This window comes from Amblyomma maculatum, chromosome 3 (assembly GCF_055883805.1).
Source record: "Amblyomma maculatum isolate TAMU_Amacu chromosome 3, ASM5588380v1, whole genome shotgun sequence".
Taxonomy (NCBI): Eukaryota; Metazoa; Arthropoda; class Arachnida; order Ixodida; family Ixodidae; genus Amblyomma; species Amblyomma maculatum.
The window spans coordinates 32,273,223-32,300,414 of NC_139346.1; the positions used below are offsets into that span (position 1 = coordinate 32,273,223).

The window sequence follows — 27,192 nt, forward strand, 5'->3', positions numbered from 1 at the left end:
ATGCGATAATCATCACACTAGCATTAAATTCACTTCTCAGTCGTCGCAATTAAAAGTCGACTTTCTCGATGCCAGGGTGTCAGTGGAAAATGGAACTTCTTTGTACAGAAAGGCAACGGATAAGCAAAAATACCCAGTTTTTACGAGTCATCATCCGAGACATTGTAAGCAAGGGATATTTTTAGGACCGGCGACACGGCTTAAAAGAATATGTAGTGATGATAGTGACTACCTAAACTAACTACATTCATTGAAAGCAACACTAATTCAGAGGAACTATCCCAGTAATTCCCTTAATAAGGACCTCGAAAAAGCAAGCACTTTAAACCGCAACGACGTGCTCATGAATCGACCGAAGGCCAACACTGAAAGCCAGCCATCTTTTGTAACTAAATACTCCAATGTCCTTCCAAACATACACAATATTCTGCGAAAGTACCATTCCATGCTAACGTGTAATGAACGCCTGAAGGAAATATTTCCGGAGGCACCAAGGGTAACATAAAAACGTAACGTAAACCTCAGAGATATTCTAGTACATTCTAAACTCGACAGCAAGCATTCAACACAACCACACCCTTGCTCTCGACCTAGATGTAAGACGTGCAGTCATGTACAAAAAGACACCACGGTTAAAAGTAATGCAAGCGATTTCACTATTCACATAGAATCAGGCTTTACCTGCACATCTTCAAACGTTATCTACCTTCTAGAATGCTCTTTTTGTCATAAACAGTACATCGGAGAAACAGGGCAACCATTGAATATCAGGAGTAATGGATATCGAGTAGACGCAGGCAAAAATCTCCCGAAAGCAATTTCCCAGCATTTCAATCAGAAAAACCATAAGTTCGAAGAAATTAAATTATATATTCTCCAGTCAGGCTTTAAATCGTCAAGGGACAGGAGATATAGAGAGGCAAATCTAATTCATAAATTTAGAGCATTGTAACTAGAAGGAATAAATATATCTAAGAGAGCCTTAGAATCCTTTAGGTATATTCCCTATGCATCATACCTATTCCGGAAAACAATTCCTCATTGCGGTAATTGTACAGTTTATTCACAACGCATGTACACTCTACTCCCTTCGGAATAGCATAACCTGAACATGTTTCTCTAAACACATTTCCTTCTTATGACTTGTTGCTTCAATTTGTCCTCAAACACTTCATTTTCATTTTTAATTATTTTTTTCATGTCAGTTGTGGTTCCCTGTGCGGTTCTTTACCTGTGACTTTGTACTTCTCCCCCTCCCCCCTTTGCAGAAAGTTTTAAGAAATGTCCCCCTTAGGTACATGCCTTATCAGGGCCCTTCGCAAAGCCTGTCCCTTTGTAAAGTGTATCTGCACCAAACCCACCTAAGTGGTGACTAATCATCTACCCAGTATAGTAGTTTTTCGTGGTACTTCCGCTTTTACTTCTTTTTCAGGCCACAGAATCCTACGTGCCAGGCTGAAAAATACATACTGAAGATTTTTTTTTTCACTTCATGACCTGCCTTCTTCTCACCCATCATCCCCTCCCCACTCCTTCACACCTACTTCTCACCCACTTTCCCCTCCCGAGCTTTTTTTTCTGCGGAAGCAAAAGCGCATTTAAACCCCCTGCTAGTGATGATCGCTTTGCCTAGACGAAGACAAGTCCACTTGTCGAAACGTTGGCTCGACCTGCGAACTGAGGAGTACCTCATTTACCCTTGTTCAGTGCTTCTTCGTACAGTTTAAACCATCTTCTTCCTCTCGTTCTACCATAATTAAGGAAGGAAGAAGAAGAATCTCGTGAGTTTTGGAGACGACGTTCGAGCAGGGTCGGCTGGTGCCTGCAGAAAACGCCTGTTGTTTGAAAGCGTTGTCTTCCGCGTCCGCTCTCTGCTCCAAGCTGAACTACCCCGTAACAATAACATGCACGGAGGGAACAAGTGCGTTAATGACGAATCTATCAACTTAGAAAAAATTCGATTGCTTACCTTGAATTAGTTGTCAAGTACTTCTGCACGCGTTTATGTGTTTGCCCGCGGACTTCCTTTTCGCGCATCATTTGTTACTTCTTCATTTTATGCTTTTGTTTCCTGCCTTTTCTTTGCACAGTATATATTCTGTTAGCATTTTCAATAAAAAGTTAGTTGTGAGCAAGCGCTCGTATTTGTCCCTTATCCTTGTCTTGGTGCTACGTTTCTCTAGTGTAAACGCATCAACTCGGCCAATTTAGCATTCTATTCCTAATACTGACCTGCACTAGAAATTTAGACGGAGAGCCCACTTATGATATTGTGAAATCAAATGCAATGAGAAACAAGGTTAACGAATGGACAAAAGCACTGAGTGGCTAAGAAACGGAAATATGTTTGCCCACTTCTAATCCCTTCCCGCCGATTTCAAAATTCAAAAACAGAAAGCTCACCTTCTTAGATGTTCGCCGTACCGAAGGTGTTGTTGCGTAGTTGCCGCCAAACCCACTCACGATGCATGAGAACAATACATGGCACCGTAAACGGCTTCCTTTGGGTAATTTAAAAATAAAATTGCTTGGCTGGCACCATTCAATTGGTGGGCCCAATTTCAGTAAGACTCGCCATTTGTTGAAGCTTGCTCAAACCCTTTTGTTAACACCATATGCTTTTATGCCATCGTATCGCTTCGCAGAAATCGCAAAGGCAAAATTCACAGACGCGCATAGGTGACCAGTTTTAGGCTTAATTGTGCTTAATTTAAGTAAAACCTGCATTGTCTGATTTATTGTTGGACTAGATTGGACCCTTGAACAAACCTTGGCTGAGAAAAAGTCAAGAACTAGCCTAGTCTAGCCAAGCCTGTGAACTATGTCAATGGTCGGAGCAAGAATGATAACACGAGCACTATATGCTGCTGGGAAAGAAATAGAAGACTGGCAAGTTTTCTTTCCAATGTTCGCTGCGATGCATATATATAAGCGTTCTTGTGTGTGTGTGTGTGTGTGTGTGTGTGTGTGTGTGTGTGTGTGTGTGTGTGTGTGTGTGTGTGTGTGTGTGTGTGTGTGTGTGTGTGTGTGTGTGTGTGTGTGTGTGTGTGTGTGTGTGTGTGTGTGCGTGTGCGCGTGCGTGCGTGCGTGCGTGCGTGCGCGCGTGCGTGCGTGTGTGTGTGTGTGTGTGTGTGTGTGTGTGTGTGTGTGTGTGTGTGTGTGTGTGTGTGTGTGTGTGTGTGTGTGTGTGTGTGTGTGTGTGTGTGTGTGTGTGTGTGTGTGTGTGTGTGTGTGTGTGTGTGTGTGTGTGTGTGTGTGTGTGTGTGTGTGTGTGTGTGTGTGTGTGTGTGTGTGTGTGTGTGTGTGTGTGTGTGTGTGTGTGTGTGTGTGTGTGTGTGTGTGTGTGTGTGTGTGTGTGTGTGTGTGTGTGTGTGTGTGTGTGTGTGATGAAGATGAAGACTGCCTTCACACACCATCGCTGTTAACAAACACTTGCACACAATTATTACCACACATGTCGCTGAACCGTAACAAATATTGCAGCCACATCCTCCTCACATGCCGCCCGACTACAGGTTACTACTTAGAACAAATCTTCTTCATTAATATTGATTATTTGCGAAATATGGAGAAGTGGCACATCGAATGTAATTTCCATGCTTTACAAATTAATGTCATTTTGATATAAAGGTATGTACCAGGATCAGCCATGCGTCCCTTTATAGTTATACATTTCATTGGCAGAATGTAATGTGCCGTTCTGTTGGCACAAGGTTTGTTAGTATTAGTGTACTCCGATGTGCTAATAAATCACTGATGAATAAATAAGTATGCACTTTCAAACGATGGCAAAAACATTACTGATGGACTTGACGCCGAGTGCCTTTTTCGGTTGTGTTATTAGTACACCTTAAAGTCTTGTCGCCTCCTGTCTCCTAGTGTAGTAGTGAGGGGTATGTCAACCTTCACGTGCCAGCTTTTTTCCATCTGCCCTCTCCATGTTAACAAGAAAAAATGAACCGAGAATATTTGGTGCTTGCTCAAACTTAGCTTCAACAGCAACTCATAATTTGAAACGTGGAAGAGCAGAGGTAAGGGCGTCTGGATACACGACTGATGTGATCAGCAGCGGCTGAAAAACCACGGAAAAATAATTAAACAGGACTGAAGCGCTACAGCCAGAATTAAAACCAATGGCCTAGGATAGGGAAGTACCGCCCAACCAACCAAAATTAGCACGTGCAAAAAACTGGATAAACAGACAGCATATGAAAACACAGCATAGTCAAAAGCAGAAGAAAAGTAGACACACACACAAGGACTACTTATTGTGCTTTTGCTTAACACGTGCATGCTAGCAGCTCTTACCTGCGTGTGCCGTTCCTGTGCCCGGTATATCAAACGCCATAAAAAAGCAAGGACCATATCCAATCACAAAGGGGGAAGTATGCATCACCAGATGTCATACCGCCTCCATTGTATTTATAGAATATCTAGTTTTGCTGATATGTATTAACCTGATCGCGTGTAGGAGGTATAGGTAGTTGGAATATTTCTTAAATCTGATAGTGTGTTCTGTGGTGCGGCACTTTTTAATTTTTGCATTCCAGTAATTTTTTGGACTAGGCTGCAAACCTTGTATGAAGAAAACAAGAAAAAAAATGTTTAGATTATGCCTTGAAATTATATATCGCAGCGCAAGGAGACAAGGACAAGATGAGACAACAAGGATGGCGCTTACCCCTTCCTTGTCTCTTTGCACTGCCATATATTTGATCAAGACATGTACCAACACGACCAATTTAACATGTTAAGTTTACATTATGCCTCTCGGCTAATCTCTTGGTGCCATGTAAAAACTTTCTCATACTTTTTCTTTCTCAGTATTCTCCTTCATCATATTTTGCAGTAATGATTCTGCTACAGCAGTTAGTGGAATTCTGTGGTATCCCATCGCCGTCTATCTAGGAGAGGGGGAGGGGGCACATGATTGTCAGAGTTGCTTAGCACATTATGGGTTGTTTCACTGCCCGCAAACAAAATAAAAACATGAATTCTATGGTTTCAGATCACATTGCTCAATAATTGCTGCATAATTTCATACTGAGGCTGGGAGAGACACTGTGCTTCTCTGGTGTCCACGATGCAAAACTTTCTTGCCACATCACTAGTTATGGGCCATGCTGCTTTGTGACAGCGTCTCATTTATCTGCAAGTATAGAGCAGGCATGAGCAGGTTCATACCTAACAGTCAATAAGTTGCACACTGTTGCAATGAACGTTATCATATTGTGCCTTTGCTTTTCCAGTCAGTAAAGATGTTAGTATTCTTGGTTGATGGTTGTGTAGGGAAGATTTTGCTGCATGGTGTCCACACATTTGTTTTCTCACAGCTTTTGGACAACGTTTTTAGAATATTGGACACCGTGTTTTAGTGAACGTTGCCTTTCTCACAAAAAGCAAATTTTACAGTAACAGGTTTGTTATGCCTTACCCTACCATGTGGCTAACAATTTTTAAAAAACATTTTTTAGGAAAATGTTGCAAATGTTATTGCCTTAACGCTATAGCAAAGGGCCCAAGCAGCACACCAGCATTGGTCCAACAATGGTTCATCACTGGAAAAGAATGGCATCAATATTGGACTGATATTGGCATTTGGGCATTTTACTACATTCTCCATTCTTGGCCCATCTTTCGTTCCAAGATTGGTCCAGTGTTCAACCAAGCTGGAGCCACCAATGTAGGCACAATATTAGACTTTCCATTCATGCACCATGATTCTTGCCAATACTGTCCAGCATTATACCATCATTGTATTACCAATATTTGTTTAATACCAGCTATTCCATTGATGGCCCATTGTCAATGCCAATATCATACCAATGGTTAGCCATTGCAGGTGCACTGGCTACTCCATTCATGCCGCATATTGTCGATACCAATATTAATCCAATGGTTTATGGGTACACCGGCTACTCCATTCATGTGCCATTGATGATGTCTAGATTACACATTTTGTGGCACTGCCTGTGCAGGCCATAAAATGCAGCCTTTTTCATTCTAGCCATATTCGTGACAGCACATCGAACTTGCTGGGACAATAATGGCCTTTCAAATAGGAGTGGCCATATAAATTCAAATTGTTGCTCATGAGCAACCAGTAGATATTCACAAAACAAGGGCATGGTTCACAAAAAGATAATATTTATTGCAATTGTTACTATAGACGGCAGTTGTTACTAGTCAGCGCTGAGGGCACACACAGCAACAGTTAGCGGGGCAGTGGCAGGGTTGGTCAGGGCAGGGCGGGCTCTCGGGAAGTGGAAGGGGCTAGGGAGCTGAAGGGCACACTCATAGGCGTAGTGAGGGGGCTGACCCTGCAATTGCATTCACAGGTAGCATGCCTGGTTCGCCAGGGGAGGTTTCAGCATAACGCCTTTTTCTTCCACCCCCCCTGTCACAGGAATTAGGCAGCCACCTGCTGATAAATGCGAGTGCTTCCAAATCGTCCACCCCAACTTTTTCGCAAATGGCACCTGCACAAAAACAATGAGGAAACAAAATTTACAACACTATTACGAGGCATATAAAATCGCGCGCATTATTTTAGGAAGATGTAGAAAATTCCAGGATTCATGTACCGAAATTTATGGTCAATGAGAAACACTATACTGATGAGTTCCAGACTAGTTTCAGCTGCCTTGGGTTTATTAGGATGAAAGACGCACATACATTGCATAGCATGTGCCCTGTTGCATTTTGATCGCCTCCACAGCAATGCGGCTGAGACAGCCAGTGTTTCATCCCACACTAGGAATTAGTGCTTGATCATCGGCTGTCTCCGCGTATGACTGGCGCGCTAGTTTTTTGCCGCTCCTACGCTTTCTGCGATGTGCAAACAGTTTATACTAATAATCATTACCAAGAGAATGTTCGGCGACCATTTTCATTTTTTTAAATGGCTAGATATAATATACACAAGCGATCTAAGCCCACGACTGCTGCACTGGCCGCTGGTTAGCTGATATACGCTTTTGACTGGTTTTGTGGGTAGTTCACTTAAACGGGAGCTCACTTAAACGGGTAGCTCACAGGTGCATCATTTTTACACATATACTGCTTGTCCAAGCAAATTTGATCCAAGGGATAAAAAAAAACATTTCGGAGGCAGGCAAAGGAAACCAGATATATATTGCTGGAAGCTACCTTGAGCGCCACAGAAAAGGTTTTGTTTGGAATCCTTATTGACATTATTTACCTAAATTACTGAATAATGACTTACACAATAAATGGTGTTGCTACTTTGAAGAGTACCGGCACAATCCACATTTGATTATTTGTGATAAAGAACCCTCACGTCTGCATTTTGAACGCCAGATACAATAGGAAACCACGAAAATACAGAAATCTGATTCCCGGACACTACAATTGAGGACTTGGCTTGGCTCGACAGCCCTGTGTAGCGTTAGACCTACAAGTTGCCTATGGTTTCTTCGTCCGCGCCAGCACATCGTCCAACAAGACTGTATTTGTATTTTACAGCTGAAAAATACTGTTAAACTCATTTATATCCTTACCGCTTTGTAGTCATTATCCGCATTGCAAAGTTCGGCGCGCTCATTGTAACTCGAGCCTTCATGTGCGCCAAAGGGCCGACGCGAAGCAACCATCGCCAGCATATCACCCTTACTCATGCATGGGGCTAGCAATCTTAGCGGCAGGTTGTTTTGTCCGCTCAAAATCATGTTGTGAGCAGCACAGTTGAGGTGCGCAAATGGGCTCGTAACGGTTTCGGTATCTACATAACCCGGAATTTATCTACAGTTGGAAAAAAAGGTACACATGAGGTTTCTAACCGCAAATATTGAAACAGGGGTTTCCGAACGTGCTCACCGATTCTGTAAGTCCTATTTATTGTCTAAAGTGAATATTTAGTACTTGAAGCGAATAACCTCACTTCCCCACGTACAAAATAAAAATTTTCTGCGCTGTCCTAAGTGGCTGCCAGCAATGCACCACAGGTTTCCATCGTCTGTTTCTAATGGTTTATTTATAACGCTTGGCTCAAGCTATGGGACGCAGCAGGTGTAATGTAGCTTGAGTAAAACCTGCAAGAGATCATATATATGGGTAGATTTGTAAGGTTTACAGATTTCACTTACAAATTCTACAGGAATCGCGTCACTGCGGCCTTTCTTTAAAATTGACACGTAATAGCGCTATATTCGTGGCTAAAATAAAGTAATCAACGCATTAATTCAGCTTAGCAAATGCAGCTGTAACAGAAAGTGAGGGCTGGCTACACCTAAGGTGTGCCTAGCTTTCTAAATTTCTTAGATGGCACAACCGTTCGAAATATGGAATATTAAAAAAAAGCCTTTGATATTGGCTTTCTCACAGCGTATTATGGGTGCCTTAGATAAGAAACATAATCGAGGTCTCATGGCCATCTTTCGTTTCCAATGAAATTCTTATATGTGGTAGGCAAGTATCTAGACACAAAAGAATTAACTTTATTTTTTCAAGATACGCGTAGTTTCCTCGAAAAAAAAACAATTGTATGGTATATCTCTAGAGGTAGAAAACGCTGTTTTTGCCATTTCAAACTGTTGCAAGTTTAGATGCCATGATTTTGTCATCTGCTCTTTTTTACTCACTAAATATATGCAGGTTTTATATTTACAAACACTATTAGAAACCTATTTTGTTTTTGCAGTTGTGTTATTAAAAAATCGGAAACTTTTCTTCAGGAGCGATACGCTGCAAAAATATTCATTTTTAACCTTATGCACAGGCATATGATGCATTAGGTTGGTTGCACTAAATATGTTTTCACTTCCTGACGCATGTTCTTAATTCCAGGCAGTATCTGGAGCTCCAGACCACTAGGTGTGTTCTCCACAACGCATCAAAATTGCTCAGAATTCGAAAACAGCAGTAAAGGGCAAATTTGCTGCAATTAAAAAAAGATCATCTTCGATTTTCATTCAAATCCCTCTCAAAAATCTTCAGTACCTCAAAAATATCACGGACTAAAAAGTGTTGCGTTATACTGTTTAAAAATATAACATTAAATATTAAACCGAGTGCTTGTGCTGATAATGGCCAAACTCAGCCTGCGTTCTTGCAGGATCCAATAATATCTTGGCACAGAAACTATTTTTCTACATTATCTAGGTTCCATTCTTTATTTCTGAAAAAATTTGAAGCTCTAGATTTGTGTGTGTATCTGCATATTATTTTGAAATTGGACAAAAGTAAGAAAATGGTAAAATAAGGAAAACTGATTAGAATTGAAGAAACGGCCGCAACATCAATTTTTATCAAAATCTGTGGAAACAATGCAAAGTACTTTGTTAATTTGAGTCAGTAAATATATCGAATTCTGCAAAATGTAATATTAGAAATATAAAAATGCTTGTTTTTGTTCTATAGATGTGCTTATATGGCTCCCCCTTATGGAATAGGCATCAAAACTTCAATTTAGTATTTGCTTAATTTAGTTACATTTTACCTTAAGTAAAATTTAAAACATTGTCAGCGCTTAACAACGTTTTTCTGCTTCTGGGACAAATACTTAATATAGCTTAAAATGGTATTAATTCACTATTTCTGTCAATTTCATGGCAGAACGCAAGTGAAGGCTGAACTTTTTCTCTGTCCTGCATTCTTTTTTATTGCTAGGTGCAATAGTATTCAATCTAGGTTATTAATATATTATTCCATTTGTCAGCTTTGACCACCACTAACAATACTATATTTTTGAAGATGATTTTTCAATGTGTAATTTTTATAATTACAATCTTAAGCAAATCGCTTTCCAGCATAATACTTTTGGTGGCGCTACAGAGAACACACATAGCAGCAGCTTAGAGCTCCAAATTCTGCCTTAAATTAAAAATATGACCTGCGTAATAAACACAGAATATTTTAGTGCAAACAACGCAATGCGTCACGCCAGTATGTAAGGTTGAACATTAACATTTTTGTAGCGCGTTGTTCTTGAAGCAAAGTTTGCGATTTTTTACTAAATCAACTGCATCAATGAAACACACTTTTAATACTTCTTATACAAGTAAACGTTACCCAAATGCGGTGAGTAAAAAACAGTGGATGACAAACTTTTACGCAACCAGCCGGCCTCCAAACGTGCAAATTTTTGAAAGGACAAAAACGGCGTTTTCCAGCTTTAGTGATAGGCGTTTTTTTTTGTTTTTTTTCGAGAATACTACGCCGCATCTGGCAAACCTAAGGGTCATTCCTTTGTGTCGAGACATTAGCCCACGACATATGAAAATTTAATTAAAAAATGGTCATGGCACCACGATTACTGTTCCTGTCCGAAGACATCCATATTTGTTTTCATTTCGTCTCTTCAACAGGCTGGTTTAGCCAATGCGGTGAATAAAAATATCGTCGCATATATTAAAGATTTTCGCGCTATATATTATACCTAAAGCTACCTATATTGTCACAACTGTCATACATTATTTGTAGCTGAAACATCACAAAAGGGATTCGATTGCAAATTGTTCGCTAGTTAAATAGACGTACGAGATGACACACGTATACTTTGTAGAATACAATTTAGGAAAGAGCAGATACAAACTTCAGGCGAATAATGCTATGATATGGAGCATATGTATTACTCCGGTTAACAGTAAAAAAATCAACTTTTAACTTATTAATATATTCGACAAACTATTGCATGCTCACATAGGAACACAATTAATGAGCTCATCAACGCATCTAATGTCTATGGGCATTAGACGTGTGGATGACTTCGTTTTATTCCAATTCGTGCGTCACTCAAAATAACTGAACGAGAAAAAAGTTAATGTCTACACAATTTTCAGTGAGTATACCACAAATTATACTAAGGTGCTTCATATATGTCACATCACCTAGCAAGTGAAATAGGATAACAGAAGTAATCAGACTCTAACCCTGATCGGCATTTCGCTTTTGCGCCATCTTTGTAAGTTTTTAGGCAGGCTTTTCCACTGATTATCATCTTCATTATACCCCTGCCACCCACAAGACACAAATCTTCTGGGGGTACCGAACTGTTGGTTTTCGCACCAGTGATACAACTTAATCGATCCATTTATACGTGGAAAACTCTCTCGATGCGCACCTAAAAAAAATGAAAGCATGTATGTGTAGGCGAAATCATTCACCGGCGATTTAATAATATGATTTGAACAATAAAATCAAAGGATCACACTCGAAGTAACAAAAAAGTGGTGGAGAGATAGGAATTGAAGCAATGAAAGGCGGTTGCTTTCTGCAAAAAGCCAATAGCAAGAGGTCCACCGTCTATAAGAATAGGCAATAAAAATAAGGCATATTTAAAGGTGCATGCAGCAGTTACAGTGATGCAGTGCTACCTTTTTTTAGGCAGGCTTTTCAGCTGATTTTCTTCTTCTTTATTGCCCTTCCAACCACAGGACACATATCTTCTGGGGGTTGTCGGTTTTCGCACCAGTGATACAACTCAATCGATCCACTTCTACGTAGAAAACGCTCCCGATGCGCATCTAAAAAAATGAAAGCATGTATGTGCAGGCTAAATCATTCACACATGATAAAACAATATGATTTGAACAATGAAATCAAATGATCACACCCAGAGCAACAAGAAAGTGGTGGAGAGATAGAAATTGAAGCAATGAAAGACGGTTGCTTACTGAACAAAGCCTATAGTAAGAGGTCCTGCGTCTATAAGAATAGGCAATAAATTAAGGCACGTTTATAGGTGCATGCAGCAGTTAAAGTGATGCAGTGTTACCTTTCTGTTTCACTGCAGTGATTGGTATAAATATTACAGCAATTGCTAGGCATCTCAGGTAACCCCATTGAAAACTTCATCCAAGGTACCGAGGAGCAGTGGCGTGTTATTTGCAGCTGTTAACGGAAAGACAGGCTATCCTATGAGTGCATGCGCAGTTCCTCCTTTTTGTATACTTGAATAAAAGCGACTGAACAGTGAGTGTTGTAAGAGGTGCAGCGTCCCTAGGAATGGGGAACAAAATTAAGTTTTAGTAAACAGAGGTACAAAAAGAAGCAAATATGCCTGCAATAATAGCATGATGGCCTACCTTTTGATCAACAGCTGTAAACAACCTGTCACTGCCAGTCGGTTCTTTAGATAGGCTTATCAATGCCAGAGCTTAAAGCTAAGAGCAATATGAGTAATGTTTATTGCGGTCACGGCCGTAAACAATTCTAGCGGAACACTCCATTACTGTAACTATTCTACCGTCCATTTATACATATCGTTCATTAAAGAACCATGCACATCATATTAAGTTGCTCTTTTCTACTCCCAAATGATTTCCTATAGAATTAGAATACGTGGATCGCTGCTTCGGTTTCAACATTCTTGCACGATGGCTATGGCGTGCACTTCATGCATACGGTACGGCACGTGAGGTACATAGAGCTGTAATTGCCGAACAGGCGGACCTGACGTCCTGTCCCATTTCGCCTGAAAGTGCGCGCCGTCATCGAGCGCTTCGCGAGCAATATATTTCGGACGATATGGTTGCCTCATACCGGCTGTCAATGTTTTGTACATTGTGTCCCGCGTGCACGTTGTTTACTTTGCAGTGACAGGGACGCAGTGCACACACGGCTGATGTGCCTTTTTGCTTGTATTGTTATTTTCCCCCGCCCTCGAAGCGCGTCTGCGAAATCGCTCTCCTATTGTCGGCGCTTTCTGATAACGCCCTCACCTGAAGGCGCGTGCTCAGAAGGGGGGCGTCGATTAAGAAAATTTTGAAAAGGGGCTCACTTGCGCTGTTCACGGCTTTCAATTCCTCAATATGATATTAACCATTATAAAAGTAGGGGTTCATTATGACTTAATTATAGCCTAGTCATCAAGCAGCATCACGCACATGTCTGCCCCACTGTAAAATTCGCTTGCACAGACGGCACGAACAGTTTTCAAAACTTCGTCTGTACATCTGAAAACAAAAAACTGCCCTTAACTCTTCACAAAATCCAAAAACTGTGTGAACATGGCTTCCTGCGCGCAGAAGAGAGGCTGTCCAAAATATATGTACAATGCCGGGCGCATAGTATCTGGTTACTAATTGATTGCGGCGCGCTGCACCGTCAAAAAACTTCGCAAATGGCTGCCTGCAGTGTTCTGTCACGTGTTGGTGGCATACACACCTGTTACGCACGGCTCCTCTATTTTCGGCGCAAATGCTATTCATATCGCAGCCAGCAAATAAGTCCACGCACTTGCTTGCATGTAACCCGGACGAAAATTCGCTTAGTTCTTGAAGTCATGCTTCGCGCAGTTGTTTCGAGGAGAATAAGGAAAGAGAACATTTGGGACTGGTAGGACATTATATAGAACCAATTATGAAGCAATGGCATGCTGCAAAGATATATACTCACGGTCTAAGATGACGGCGTTCACTGAGTCTGATAATGCCGATGGTATCCCGCCGTTGCTGTAATCCGTACTCCGGCGACATTTCACAGCTCAGCTATTCACTGATATGTAGCAAGCACCAACCGGAGCACATGGACATGTATAGGCGCAAGAGAAAATTATGCACAGCACAATGAAAAAGAAAATTAATGAGGGAAGAAATTAAAGAAAGGTTTAAGAAGCTGTCACAAGTCTTGTAGCGTCTCCAACAAGCTCTGAAATGAACGCTTCGGGAGGAGGCCGCACAGCAGCGCAGCTGGGGATGCTGTCTGTTGTGTCTTGCACGTAGACGCGTAGGCGAGGGGGAACAACGACCCGCTCAACCAGCGCGTGATTCCCGCCGCGGTGTTGTGTTCGCAACGGCTGCGCATGGGAACGAAGGACCAACGACCCTCTCAACATTCCATTCCTCCTTTACCCAGCCCTCTTCTGCTTGCACCGGCCAGCCGTGACTTCGGACCGTGCCGATGAGCGGCCGCCGCGCGCACCGCTCGAGTCGAGTTCTAATAAATAGTTTTGTTTTGTGTGTTCGCAAACGCATTGTTTCTTCAAGCCAACCACGGACAAACATTTTCTAAAAAAATAGAAAGCCTCCCCATCTACCATCCACATTCTTGCGTAAATCCATACAGCTGGTGCATCGACAAATGCGCGCGTCCCCTCCCTTTCGCCACCTATGATCGAACAAAGGATGGTCGTTCGACCTTTTATATTTACTTCAAAATATTATATACTGTTGCGTGATGACTGATTAATAATGTCAAAGAGGCGGAGTTCCGAGCTTCTCTTCTATTCTGGCCAACTTTGGTTATAGATTATACAAATTATGCTCAAGTTAGCTAGCTGAAAATTATCCGACTAAATATATACATGTTTTTATTTGTATTCAGTTAATGTTCGCTTTTCGGGTATGAGTAGATGTTTTTATAAAAATTCTAAACATCGGCCCAGGAAACGAAAATTTTCCTAATTTGCAGGCCTTTATTTCAGAAAAGGTTCATGGTAGAGCAGCAATAATTCCACAATATGTTCTCAGCATAATTATCCGCAAACAGCTAAAGCTGATATTTTTATGACATTTGAATACAGAGATACGATCGCGCTAATTTACAGCAAACAGCGAACATTGAAAATTTTTAGGAAAACAAAAACAGTTTTCACATTGTTTAAACTTTTTCCACCTATTCTACACTACCTCAGCTTTCAAAACCATTAAAACACCTCGCATAATTTTGTTGCGCAAGTAATTATGGCCACATCGATAAAGCCTTTGTCCAATTATAGCGCACCGCGCTGTTCTGAACATTCTACGGAATTTGTGAATTGTTCAAGGTTTTTAAATTTTGGCATATAATTTTGTAACAGGGAGAAATATATTTACAAAAGAGGATTAAAGATATATACATTGAGGAACAGCCAAGGAGCCAGGCTACGAGGGCCGCCCATTCGACGCACTTCTTTTTCTTAATCTTCCACAAACGAGCGCGCCACTTCGTCCTCATCATTCTCCAGCTGTAACAAAATTTCTTCGCTCATGTTTTGTCTCGACTTCGCAAATCGACGGTGACAGACACAGCAATGAATGATTCAGAATCAATTTTGTGCGCGTCGAGGTCCTGAAGCGCTGTGGCATCAGGCAATACACAGACGTTTTTCGCAATCACCTTCACCTTAACGCGGATTGCACAAAAAGACGATAACGTTCAATGAGCAAGCAACGTATTCCAAATCATTTTAGTAGAATGAAAGAATTGGAAAGGGCATGGAAAACTGCCTCATTAAAGCAGTGTTTGTAGGCTGCATTCGTTTTTTCGAATGACTCGACAGCGCACATTATTTTCATTCCTGTACAGTTTTTTTTTTATTCCTTTGCCACCGCCTAGCGCGGTTGGAATGGTCAAACTCTAAACTAATAGGCGGAAAAAACTATTTTTTTTTTTGTTTATTGGCGATATATATGTTGTGCGCCATATAAATGTACCGGGGCCTTCATGCTCGCAGTCTGCACGAAAAACTGTCATTTTTTTTTACCACCGTGTGAATGCCCAAAACTAAAATGGTAACCTCGCGAGTCTTCCGGCTTTTCATTTTCCAGTGATTGCGTCTAGAAAGTACACACATCGTTTTCGGTCCTTTCTCCAGGTAAACAGACGATGCTGCGCGTAGTTCCTTATGGATAATACAAAAGCACTAGAACAAAAACATCGTTGAGAAAATGGTCATTTGTTCCTTCAACTTGAGGCAACGTTTTCCTTCTCGGCAATGAAAAAGCTACTTTCTAATCACTAATTTAATGTCACATGAACATGCTATGGCGACAAGATTTCGTTTTTATGCGCGTTCTCACTGACAACTGGATTTGTACTGTAAGCTACGTATAGATGCAGGGATGTAATCGGCGTCCAATACAGGCATATTGGGTCGTGAGTGCTAGCCGGTCTGGGGTATACATATGTGGTCGCACGGTCGTGCTATCATTAGATATAATTGTGCGACAAACGTATGCGCCTGCGACGAAATCTGCATGCATGCCAATAGGCTAAAACCATAAACACATATAGCTGACCCCCAAAGGTGCGCCGCATATATGTGCGCACCGAAAAGACGAATCCAGACAGTTGCAGCGGTACGTGCTTGAATGCGTTATAGTAATTGTCGTCCCGTACGTGGTACTTGGTGAGGTCCGAACGATCGGCTGAAATGTTGTCGGAATTAAATGCCACGGTTTGGCGTCCAGCGCACGTGTATTCAACCATAAAAATGGAAAATTTGTTTTGATTGAATGGTCAACGGAAAATATTCACTTCGGCAGCCCATTAAAGCTGCGTTTTTAGGATGGCAATGACATTTGCGAGATCAGGGGAAAAAGTGGTCCATCGTGGGCAGTTTTCATACAGGGATAGCTAATACTGGAAAAACACAAGACAAATTGCAATGGTACATTACAGCCAGTTTAAAACAACGAAACGGTCAACGTCGGAAGAACACAGGACACCTTGGTCCATTGTAGCCAGTTTTAAAAACTGAACGGGCAACGCCGGACGAACACTGGACAACATGGTCCATTGTAGCCAGTTTTAAAAAAGGAACGGCCAACGAAGGCGGAACACAGGACAACTTGGCCCATTGTAGCCATCTTTAAAAAACTGAACATCCAATACTGGAAGAACAGAGGATAACATTGTCCATTGTAGCCATGTTTAAAAACCGGAACATCCAATGCCGGAAGAACACAGGACAACTTGGTCCATTGTAGCCAGTTTTAAAAAACGGAAAACCCAATGACGGAGGGAGGCAGGACAGCTTGGCCCATTATAGCCAGTTTTAAAACCCGTGCGACCATTATTGGAGGAACAACGGCAATCTCGGTCCAACATAGACATTCTGTATGTACGGCAGTGCCAATATCGGGAACTCGCTGTACATCCTGGCCCAAGCTAGCCAGTGTTGGCTACTGGCAGCGCCAACACTGGGAGAGCACTGGCTAGACTGGGCCATTGTTGGACATTGTGTTGACTGGCATGTCCTATGTTGGGAGCATGCTGGTTAGGCTGGCCCAATGTAGGGCCACTGCTTGCCGTCGTACTTACAACATTGGCCCAATGCTTTGTGCTGCCTGGGGGGGAATTTTGTTATACGGCATTTCCTTGGCACGCAAATATAGAGCCCCTCAGTAGGCCTTTTTCATTCCTTCATGATATTCGACAAATGTACAGGGAAATAAGATAACATTGTTGGCAACGCATCTTTCGCTAAAACACAGTCGGCCGGGTTACGTACGATCATGGTGGTTGTGAATCGCTTCCCACTTTTTCGACATGAGATGAGAGTAAAAATGCGTCACTTAAAAGGTCACGGGCTCCAGCAAACATCCTTATGTGGCGTTTCTTAACACTTTCAAGCATTCTTCGCTGTTTATTTTTGAAAATAGCAACAATTTTCTTTGCACGACTTTGACCTGTCGTGCATTGCGGAGGAAAAGTACTTTGGTCCCATCGTCGAAGTACCGGCGATAACACCATTACCACGACAATAAAAATTCATTCATGTTTCATTCAATTTACACCAACTCTTACCAAATTTGAAGTCCGTGACAAAAACATCCGTTCGGCGCGAGCACTGCTAGCAGACGACGATGGCGTGCGCCCGCCTTTCTGCGTCGCCATCGGCGGCAAGCGCGAAACTGCGAGACTTAATGTGCAACATTCGGAGCGCAGAACAAGCAGAGCCGTTAGTGCATCTTTCTCTTATTCAGTGTTTCCTCCTATACAACCCATAAACGACTACGAAGCCCCAATTCTCGCAAAGCTTTCCTCGTATACTTGATATTAAAACTATTTGTAATACTTACGAATACCGTGTCTACTTAATAGTGGAGCCCTGTTGGGATGAAAGACGAATGCGCTGTCAGCTTCCTTTTCCATCATAATTGTGTTCAGGAAAAAAAAAATGGATTTTACGGTAAAATAGAGCACAGCATCTAAAACATTAAAGGCAAGGATTGAGAAGAGTTGCTTCGCAAAACAGGTTCGAGGATAACGTGATTCAACATTCATCAGCCCATAAACTCTACACGCAGCCTCCGCCATCTGATAAATTAGCCCTGACACCTGTAAAGCAAAGGGCAATGAGCGCATCGCCTTCAGTGAACCGAAATTATTGTTGGCTTATGAAAATAATGACCTTATGCGACACCTTGTTTGCCGGTGCCATAATAGCGACAATGTGTTAACATAGGGAGTCTAAAGTATTATAGCTGATACTGAAAAAGCATATTAAGGACGCATTTCCTAGCACCAGGAAGCATCACATCAGTCAGGGTTCCAGTTAATTATCTCCTGGTATACACAAATAAGTACGTTCACTAAACCTGAGTCACAAAACCTGGCGGGCTGATCCCTAATGGACTGGGTACCATAAAATGTAAGCGTAAAACGGAGCGGCAAAAGGGTTAGATGTGCTACCACGGTAATGACAAACGCTGTGATAAGGTTGTCAAAACTGGTATAGCACCAGGTTGACTGGAGGACTATGACAGAGACCTTTCTGCAGTGATCGCAGTCAGGTTGATACCGTTCATGCATTAAAATAAGTGGCTTGGTGAACATGGTCGGTCGCAAACATATAATTTGCGTGATTCATTTCAATTATAGGTCAAAGTACTTTGTCAGTGATGGCTGGTAGGAAACAAATTCAAGTCACATTATAAAAATTTGTTCAGAATAAGGCTATGATATATTACTCCATCAGGCGTTTAAATTGTTGATTCAGCCTGATGGTAAAAATCACTGAAACATCCCGGTCATCGTCATTCATGCGGGCGAATCAACATCAGTGATTATCCGTCAAGTTATGTTAGTGCAATGGCGCATACAACGGTTCCTAACAGGACGCAGGCACTTAGCCGTCCTATTTCGTTGTGTCTTCTATATCGCTAACAGCGCTTCTTTCTTCATTGCCACTGGTGACGTTCGACTCTGGCGTAGCCGCTGTCTGAGTGGTGGTCGAGAGCTCGAATGTATCTGCTCCAGAGTTGATATAGTAGTAGGCGCCCGACAGTACCACGCAGCCTGTGATGACAACGCATGCGACGAACGATGCCAGTGCTGCTTGGTTGCCGGGTTGATGCAAGTCCCACCAGTCTGGTCCTGGAAGCCGCCCGTTTTGGCTACTATGCATCGCGCCTATGTCGACGACTGGTACAGGGGCCTCGCTGTTTTCAGGGGGAACTTTCTTGGGCCCACGCAAGATGCTTCTCAGTGGCCGGCCAGGCTGCGCCGACATTGCGCCTGTCGGGCACTTCTCAATCTTCGTCTTCTTCCACTGAGGAGGAAGCTTCTGCAGAGTAGTCCAGTCGGACTCTTCTGGGGCGCCAGCGTGCCTAGAAAGCGAGGAATCGCCAATGTGACCCCACTTAACGAGATGGGATGGCATTACATCTGCTCAGAAATGTAACTTAGCGATGAATACATATATAGACCGGAAATACACAGTTATGGCGCATGTTTACTGTTCCGTAACGTACATGTACTGCGTCAAATCTGATTTGTACGCCCCACTCACAGGGCACAATTTTTGTAACAGAATCATGCACTATGGTATGACCATTTAGAGGAAACGAATTTATTATATTATACCTTGAATTCATTTTCAGACAAGTCCATGAATTTCTGCTTTTCAGCTTTTTAGGCAATTCGTTTCGCAACAACACGAGAATCACCATGGGACCCAACAAATTGCACGCGCAATTTTACAACACCTGACCCCTATTAATGGCACCCGAATCCTATAAATGATTCGGTTGTGTTGACGGGCTACAGACTGCATTTCTCGTGGAGCAACTTTCGTTTCTCGTGTACTCCATTTTACATGTGCATCTTGCAGTTCCCGACAACTGCGATCATCATTTCATCGGTACGGTTTTGCCGATGTGGTGCCACAACATTGGGTCAACATGGCAGGCATTTAGCTATCAATATGAAATTGGATGATGCGGAAGACCTTCTTTCTACATTGTTTAAAGATCTTCTTTTCCCTATCTGCCCTTATTGTCTTCGCCTATCATGGCGCGTGATAGTTATTCAGTCACACGTATCATTCGACCACTACCGTATTTATCAATAAGGTGCCTTTGGTGAATTTTTTACTCCTTTTCTTTCCCCAGCGAAGAGAGAATATGCGATATTCTGCATAGTGTCTATTCAGTTTAGCATCGGTTTTTCCCTGTTTTGGATTTTGTTCTGTGGATTGTGCTCATGGTCGTGTCGTTGTCTGTGCTTTCTTTCTGTGTAATACGTTCCCTGAACCCTGTGTATTTGCAGGCTGCTCCCGGAAAATAAACTGGAAAATAGAAGTGAAGGCAGCGAAATATTACTCGTGGAACGAAGACGTTTTCAAAGCAGTCAGCAACAACCAGGCGAGTCCATTTCGGAACATATCGCTGCTGTACTTGCCGTCCAGCGATACGACTACACGTCTCGTGAAGAAATGCTTACAGATCGTTTCGTGACTGATGTGCCTTTTCTGAGATTTCGAATAAGGCTTTTGCTAAAAGCAACCAAAGTCACATAAGTGACTGTATGAGACATTTATTTGCAATACCAACAGGCATGCGTCATGCGCAAGCATTTCTAGCCTCTTTCCAAAATATCAGACAAGCAACGTTAGCTCGCCTAGTCTTCTCACAAAGGTAACTCCAAGGCAATTTTGCCCTTCTTTTTGCATGGAAAAACAAACTTTTCCAGTGATAACCAGCTTCGCAAGCAGCAAGCTTCCAAAAGTTTAATTCAGGAACGTATATCTCGCCGCAACTCTCTCTGAGTATTCTGCACAACAGAACGAATCGCCTGTTTCAAGAGCCGTTTTCAGCTAACTGCTAATTTTCCCCTTCAGTCTCCAAAACAGGCCGAGAGCAAGAGCCGGAGTCTTCTAATGTATACGTCGACAAGCGTCATAAAGGTGGCTTCCAGGAGCACGTGCTTCTGCTTACTTTTCACAGGACTACAAAAATGAAAACTTTCCTAACGGAGAGCAGTATTTTGATTGAGGCCTTTTAGAGTGGGTCATTTTTTGTATTGCGCAGTGTCCTACATTCCCCGACACCAGTGGCGAGTGCAGTGTTAAAGGATGGACTTCCAGCCAACCACTGGACCGAGGTCATAGTCAGCATCACCTCCACAGTCCCACAAGTAAACTCTACAGACCTATCTACGACCTGCAGGTTAAATGCCCACGTTGGCCCAAAGAAACTACCCGTGGACAGTCATATTTCCCTAACTCAACCATTCAGATCCGGCCTCCCCCTTAGGCACCCCTTTTCAATGTGTGGAGTGTAATGTGAACTTATAATGTCTACCATTTTATAACTGTTGGAGCGAGTGCTATTTTTGTGTGTACGAGAAAGAGTGTGTATGTTTACATTTGCGTACTTAAAGAAAAGAATGCTCATTACATGTTCCTTCTATATGTGCCTTCACGTATTCTCGCGACTGTAGTTAAAATTTCGAAATGTCAGTATTTTGCGGTTATTCTTCTTCTACCTTGACAAATTGCACATACCCATGAAGGGGCATTGGCCAGGGTTCAGTGTGGACTGCCAAATGTCCTACAGATACTGAATTAGTGTATTAAATTAATTATCAACTAAATAAAAAACCTAAGATATAAATCCCAACAATAAATGAAGGGAAAAAATATGGAGCAAAAAGTTGGAAGTTTGTAAATTTAGAATACAATTAGGTTGAAGGTTGAAGGTTTATTTCCCCAACTGGTGTTGCGAGGACAGCAGGGAAAAAGCTGTATAAACAGCTTGAGAGGTCCTGGCTTCCTCTTACAGAGCAGCATTGGCGGCGGCGGAGTACAATACATCAAACAAGATGTGAGGAAAAAAAAACATCGTCGGCACAAAGAAAGAGACGTTTTTTTAGTACGCAGTGCATTGTACTTGTACAGTACAAAACTACATGAACATTTGGGGCAATTCTTTCAAAGAAATATTGGTTAAATATATATTTTCGGAGCAATACAACTGGTTCAGAAGGGTCGGTAAGGTACGCTGCAACATTTGTTTGCCATAGTTTGTGCGGCATTTCTCAACATGCCAAGGTTCTGCTACGCGGGCATCATACACAGTTCTGATTTGCTCTAACCCAGCAAGTGTAAGTAAGAACTCATCCTTTTCCATTATGGCGAGTTTATATTTATAGCACAGCCTATAGTGATACATGGACTTCATTTGTATAACGTTGTGTTGATGGAAAAGGCTTGCAGTGTGGAAGAAATACGGCACTTTACGTGCAATGCGTATAATGCGCTTTTGTAAGACAGTGAGTTTGTTAATATTTTCAGCTGTTGTTGTTGCCCACACCATACATCCGTAGTTGGCTATGGAAGAGAATAAAGAGTGGTAAAGTGACATGTTAACTGACGTAGGAAAATTAAAGCAATTTCGGCGCATGATACCAACTGTTCTGGAAAGGAATCTCTCCGTAGCTCTGATGTAGTTATGTAAATACTGAAACATTTGAGGCAATGCTAATCCGATCGCACTAGAAGGCCATGCCAGCGAAGCGGTCGCCATAGCCAGACCACATCCCACGGAGCGTAGGTGACATGTCGACGGTGCTCATCGCAGCGTGCCTTGAAGCGTTCTTGAGAAGCTACAGCCTGCAAGCGGGCTATTCACCGAGATTCTTCGGCTCGCCGCAGGGCCACTGAATGCAGGGATCGTCACTCACTGAGAATGGCAAGATTGTATCCATGGTATAGCGCGGTGGACCAGAATACAGAAGAAAGAAAGGGCTGTAACCCGTCGTTTCTTGGGTCTCAGTGTTAAAAGCGTAGGTTACACAAATCAGGATGGTGTCCCACTTTTCGTGATGCGCGGCCACGTACAATGACAGCATATTGGTCACCGTTCGGTTTATGCGCCCAGTTAAGCCGTTTGTTTGCGGGTAATAGGGGGTCGAGTGGCGAAAAGTTGCGCAGAGACGCAGGAGTTTTTCGACGACATCCGCAGTGAACTGACGGCTGCGGTCAGTTACAATTCGTGGTGGCCCGTGGCGTAAGATGACAGAGCACAGCAGAAGCATGGACACCTGATATGTTGTAGCCCGACGAAATAGCGGCCGTTTCGCCGCACCGAGTCAAATAACCGGGGCAAACGAGAATGCAGTGATTACCAAAGCACGCCTTTAAAAACGGACCCAGCAGGGCAATGTCTATTTGCTCGAAGGGTGCGCTCGGATGCGGTACAGAACGCAGCACCTCAACAGGAGCAACTGTAGGACGTTTGTGGCGCTGGCACTGCGTGCAACTGGCCACATATTGTTCAATGGTCGATCGCCACTTAGGCCAATAAAACCAATCTTGAGCACGGCGGAGAGTGCGAGCCGATCCGAGATGACCAGACGTAGCGTCCTTGTGCTATACGCGCAAAAAAGATGAATAGAGGCTTTTAGGAACTACGAGTAATAGTAGTGGCCCAATGGAGATAAGTTCTTTCCTAGGAGACCATCGAGTACACAAAAACGACTGGTAACCCGACGGGTCTGCGCGGAATTGAAGAGTGATTAGAGATAGATCTTTTTCCTGTTCCGATTTAAAAACTTGTAGGTCTCGAAACTGCAACCAGCACAGAAATGTAATTGTCGAAGTTGTCGGCATCGCACTCGGTTGTGGCTAAGGAAAGCCGTGAAAGGGCGCGCTGCCGGCCGCTTTTGTAGACAACGTCGAAAGTATACTCTGGGAGGCGAAGAGCCCAGCGTGCAAGTCGACCACAAAGATCCCGAATGTTTGTCAGCCAGCAGAGAGTGGTGGACAGTGACAATGGTGAATGGTGCGGAACCGAACCGTTGGATGCCGAAGACCCCTGCAAGGCAATCCTGCTCCGTGGCTGTGTAGATCCGTTCAGGCTTGCTGAGAGAAGAGCTTGCATATGCGGTAACATGTTCTTGTTCGTTGCAGCGCTGAACCAAAATAGCCCAGTACTAACACTACTAGGGCCCGTGTGTACTTCTGTGGGTGCGGCAGGGCTGAAGCGGCGTAGCATACTATGCGACGTCCAAAGAAACTTCAGCTGGCGAAAAGAGGCTTCACACTCGGTGGTCCATTTGAAAGGAGAGCCTTTGTGCAGCAGACTTGTCAGCGGGGGCGGCGATGTCAGCAAACGGATGTATAAAGCGACGGAAATAACAACATAACCCAAAAAAACTGCGGAGTTCTTTGATAGTCTTGGGTGGTTTGAACGACTCGACCACCGCTGTTTTCTGAGGATCAGGTCGTACCCCACACTCGTCAACCCCAGCACCAATGCTTGCCGCTCGACAAACCGACGCTTCTTGGAATTGAGGACAATGCCAGTGTTACGAAAACAGCCCAGGACAATAGCTAAGTGTTCATTATGTTCATTGAAGGTATTTTCAAATATGACACCATCTTCCAGGTAACAGATGCAAATGTCCCACTTCAAACCGCGCAACACCGTGCGCATAAATCTTTCGAATATTGCGGGCGCGTGGTAAAGCCCGAACGGCATAACAATAAATTCAAAGTCCACCTGGTATAACAAATACCGCTTTTTCTTTATCATCAGGTTGAACAGGAATCTGCCAGTACCCGGATCTTAAATATACGCAAGAAAAGTAAGAGGTGGCAGAAAGGCAATCTATGGCGTCGTCTATGCGAGGGAGGGATACACGTATTTCTTTGTGATGATATTTAGACGTCGATAATCCACGCTGAACCACCACGTACCGTCCTTCTTGCGCACCAGGATTACAGGAGCCGCCCATGGATTGCAAGACGCCTGAATGACCCCGTTGTGGAGCATTTCTCGGACTTCTTCGTTGATGATCTTGCGCTCAGATGCTGATACTCTATAAGGTTTCTGGCAGATCGGGCGATAAGAATTGGAGTCTATGGCGTGACAAGTGCGAGACGGAGGGATAGAAGGCGGCCCAATGGGCTGGGTCAAGTCGAAAACAGGTGAGTATTGGAGCTGAAGGTCCACCAGAGCCTGGCGCTAGGGGCACTGGGGCTAGTGTTAACCATGCGAGACATTGTGGATATTGCTGCGAGCGCCTTCGGAATAGGGTCGGCTGGAGCGACTCCGACCGATGCCAACGCGGAGGGCATATTGTGGCCACAGTAGGTAAGTTTCAAGCCAACTGGCAGAACGGCGGGTTTGGAGGATGAATTAATTGCGCACAACCAGGCGTGGCCGTTCCCCACAGAGACCATATAATGAGGTACAAAGACATTCTTCTTCACACACGCTGAATAAATAGGTTGTACTACAGCCTAAAATGTTTCACCGCTGCGAGGCGATGAGGAACCTGGGACGCATACTGCAGTTCACGGTGGCATAATTGTGCCTTGGAACACACTAAACACAACTTCCGCATCGCGCGAACTTTCCACGTAAACAGGCACAAGGGTGTGCTCGAAATAAACCATCTCACTACGAGTCAACTGTAGCGCCACACAGTTTCAAAAAATCAACCCTAAAATTACGTCATGAGTCGAGCGGGCAATAAAGATAAATTCCGCTTAGAAAACTGATTCACCCAGTTTTGTCGTCCACACTGCACACTCCCAAGGGCCGTAACGATTCACCACTCACTCCACAGAACGTCGATTTAGGGACACACTGAAACATCACTTTGTGACCTAGCAATTGTTTAAAGACTAAAGTCACAACTGAAACTGTTGCCCCGGTAGAAACACCATCGACGGAACCTTTGACTTTGTCCTTAAGCATTACAACAGGAGGAGGTTGATCGGTGCTCAGCAGACGTCCAGCGACCTCACATCTATCGGTAACGCTGGCTAGTTTTCAGGATGAGGTGATAAGGAGCACCGGCGTGGTGACGGCATTCGGCGTGAGCCGAGGAGGGGTCGTGCTGCGGTCTGACGCAGGAGAAGGGTTGCTCAAGTTCGTTTGGCTGTAGTCTGGTACAGCGATTGGGTTGAAAGGCTGGCCGTTGGGAAGAGGCTGATGGTGTCACGAAATCGGAGCACATTGTTAAGTCAGCGCGGCACGAAGAAAGCCATTACGGCGCCGCATAGAAAATTCCCGCAAATTGAAGTCACACCTCCTTGCCCGCGCGAAGAGAGCGTGCGGCTGTGTACGCATCGGCGTCACCCTCCTTCTCATCACCCGACAGTGACAGTGACTCATCCGGCCGGAAAGTGCTTGTCTCATCTTAAATAAGACGGTGCCTAGTCAATTAGGACGCGCGGCTCGGCAGGAGGAAAAGAGAACGTTTCGACAAGGGAAAGCTTTGCGCGTCAGCTTTGACGCGCTGGAACAGACATACGCGTCGCGTCGCTTCCCAAGCAGCACGCCGTCAATGGACCGCTAATGGTCCAATATTGGGATATATTGGTCCCAATATTGGTCAATATTGGCGTCTGATTGGGGCGCGCAAAGAGCCAAGATATATGCCAACCAATTTGATCGGCTCTCCTATCAAAACCAGTATTGGCATACTACCTTGTTTACTGGCATTAAACGGCACTCAATGGCTACTCAATATCTTCCACCCAAGCTCACTCACTGGTTGTTATATCACGGCCATCCCGCGAAGCTCACTGGCCATCCAATATCTTGTATCCATGCTTATTCACTGGATATTCACAACTGGCATCCAGCCAAATTTATCGGCTACCCAATATTTCCAATCCAATCTTGCCCAGTGGTTTTGCATTATTGGCATCCAGCCAGAGCAATTGGCAATCCGGCTAGTTGCTTTTTCGTGCTATGACTAATAGGCGCCTGCAAAACCATCCCCTACTCATACAGTGCAGATATTTTTCATGCAGCTTTTTATTTAAATAAAGCATGCTGAGGATATCCACGCACAGAAAATAATACAGCTGAAAGGTTCACTGCCTGGTGATTTATTAGGTGTGCACGTGTTACAGGGCATGGAAACATTTAAGCAGAACTCTTAGACTTCAGTGCTCCTCCTGTCTGCGTCTCTTGGCAAGGTGTTCTCAGGTCCCAGGTTGGAGGAAGGCGCTGCGTTCAACGCAGCTTCTTTTGTCGTCGGTTGTAGGGGCAGCAGCTCCATGCAGCCTTTAAAGATATGGACTTGAGCAGCATGCATAACAATGTATTTCCTTTCGCAGATAGCACCTGGAAATAAAAGCAACATTCATAAATCCCACTAAGACAGAAAACTTTTGGAAAGTGGAAGTGCAGCTAGACCGTGGAGTAAAAATGCAAAATAAAGCACTACCTGCTGGCCCTCAGGCAACTTTCTTGTCTGATTTACTCAGGTTGAAATAAGCTGCAT

General features: G+C 43.5%; 1 protein-coding gene and 1 long non-coding RNA gene across 2 annotated transcripts in view; one reads left to right on the top strand and one right to left on the bottom strand.

Annotated features, from left to right (window-relative positions):
- Window positions 1-5,917: 5,917 nt before the first annotated feature.
- LOC146194457 (uncharacterized) lies at window positions 5,918-13,673 on the bottom strand. The gene is made up of 3 exons (XR_014705451.1): window positions 13,357-13,673; window positions 11,334-11,483; window positions 5,918-6,479 (listed from the first exon to the last, which is right to left on the bottom strand). It is a non-coding gene; the product is annotated as an uncharacterized LOC146194457 (long non-coding RNA).
- Window positions 13,674-24,852: 11,179 nt separating this feature from the next.
- Window positions 24,853-27,192, top strand: part of LOC146194458 (neprilysin-1-like) — an 81,647-nt gene continuing 79,307 nt past the window's right edge. Inside the window, exon 1 of the mRNA XM_084596563.1 lies at window positions 24,853-24,877. Coding sequence (XP_084452689.1) covers window positions 24,853-24,877 — 25 coding nt within the window. The remainder of the gene's footprint in view (window positions 24,878-27,192) is intronic.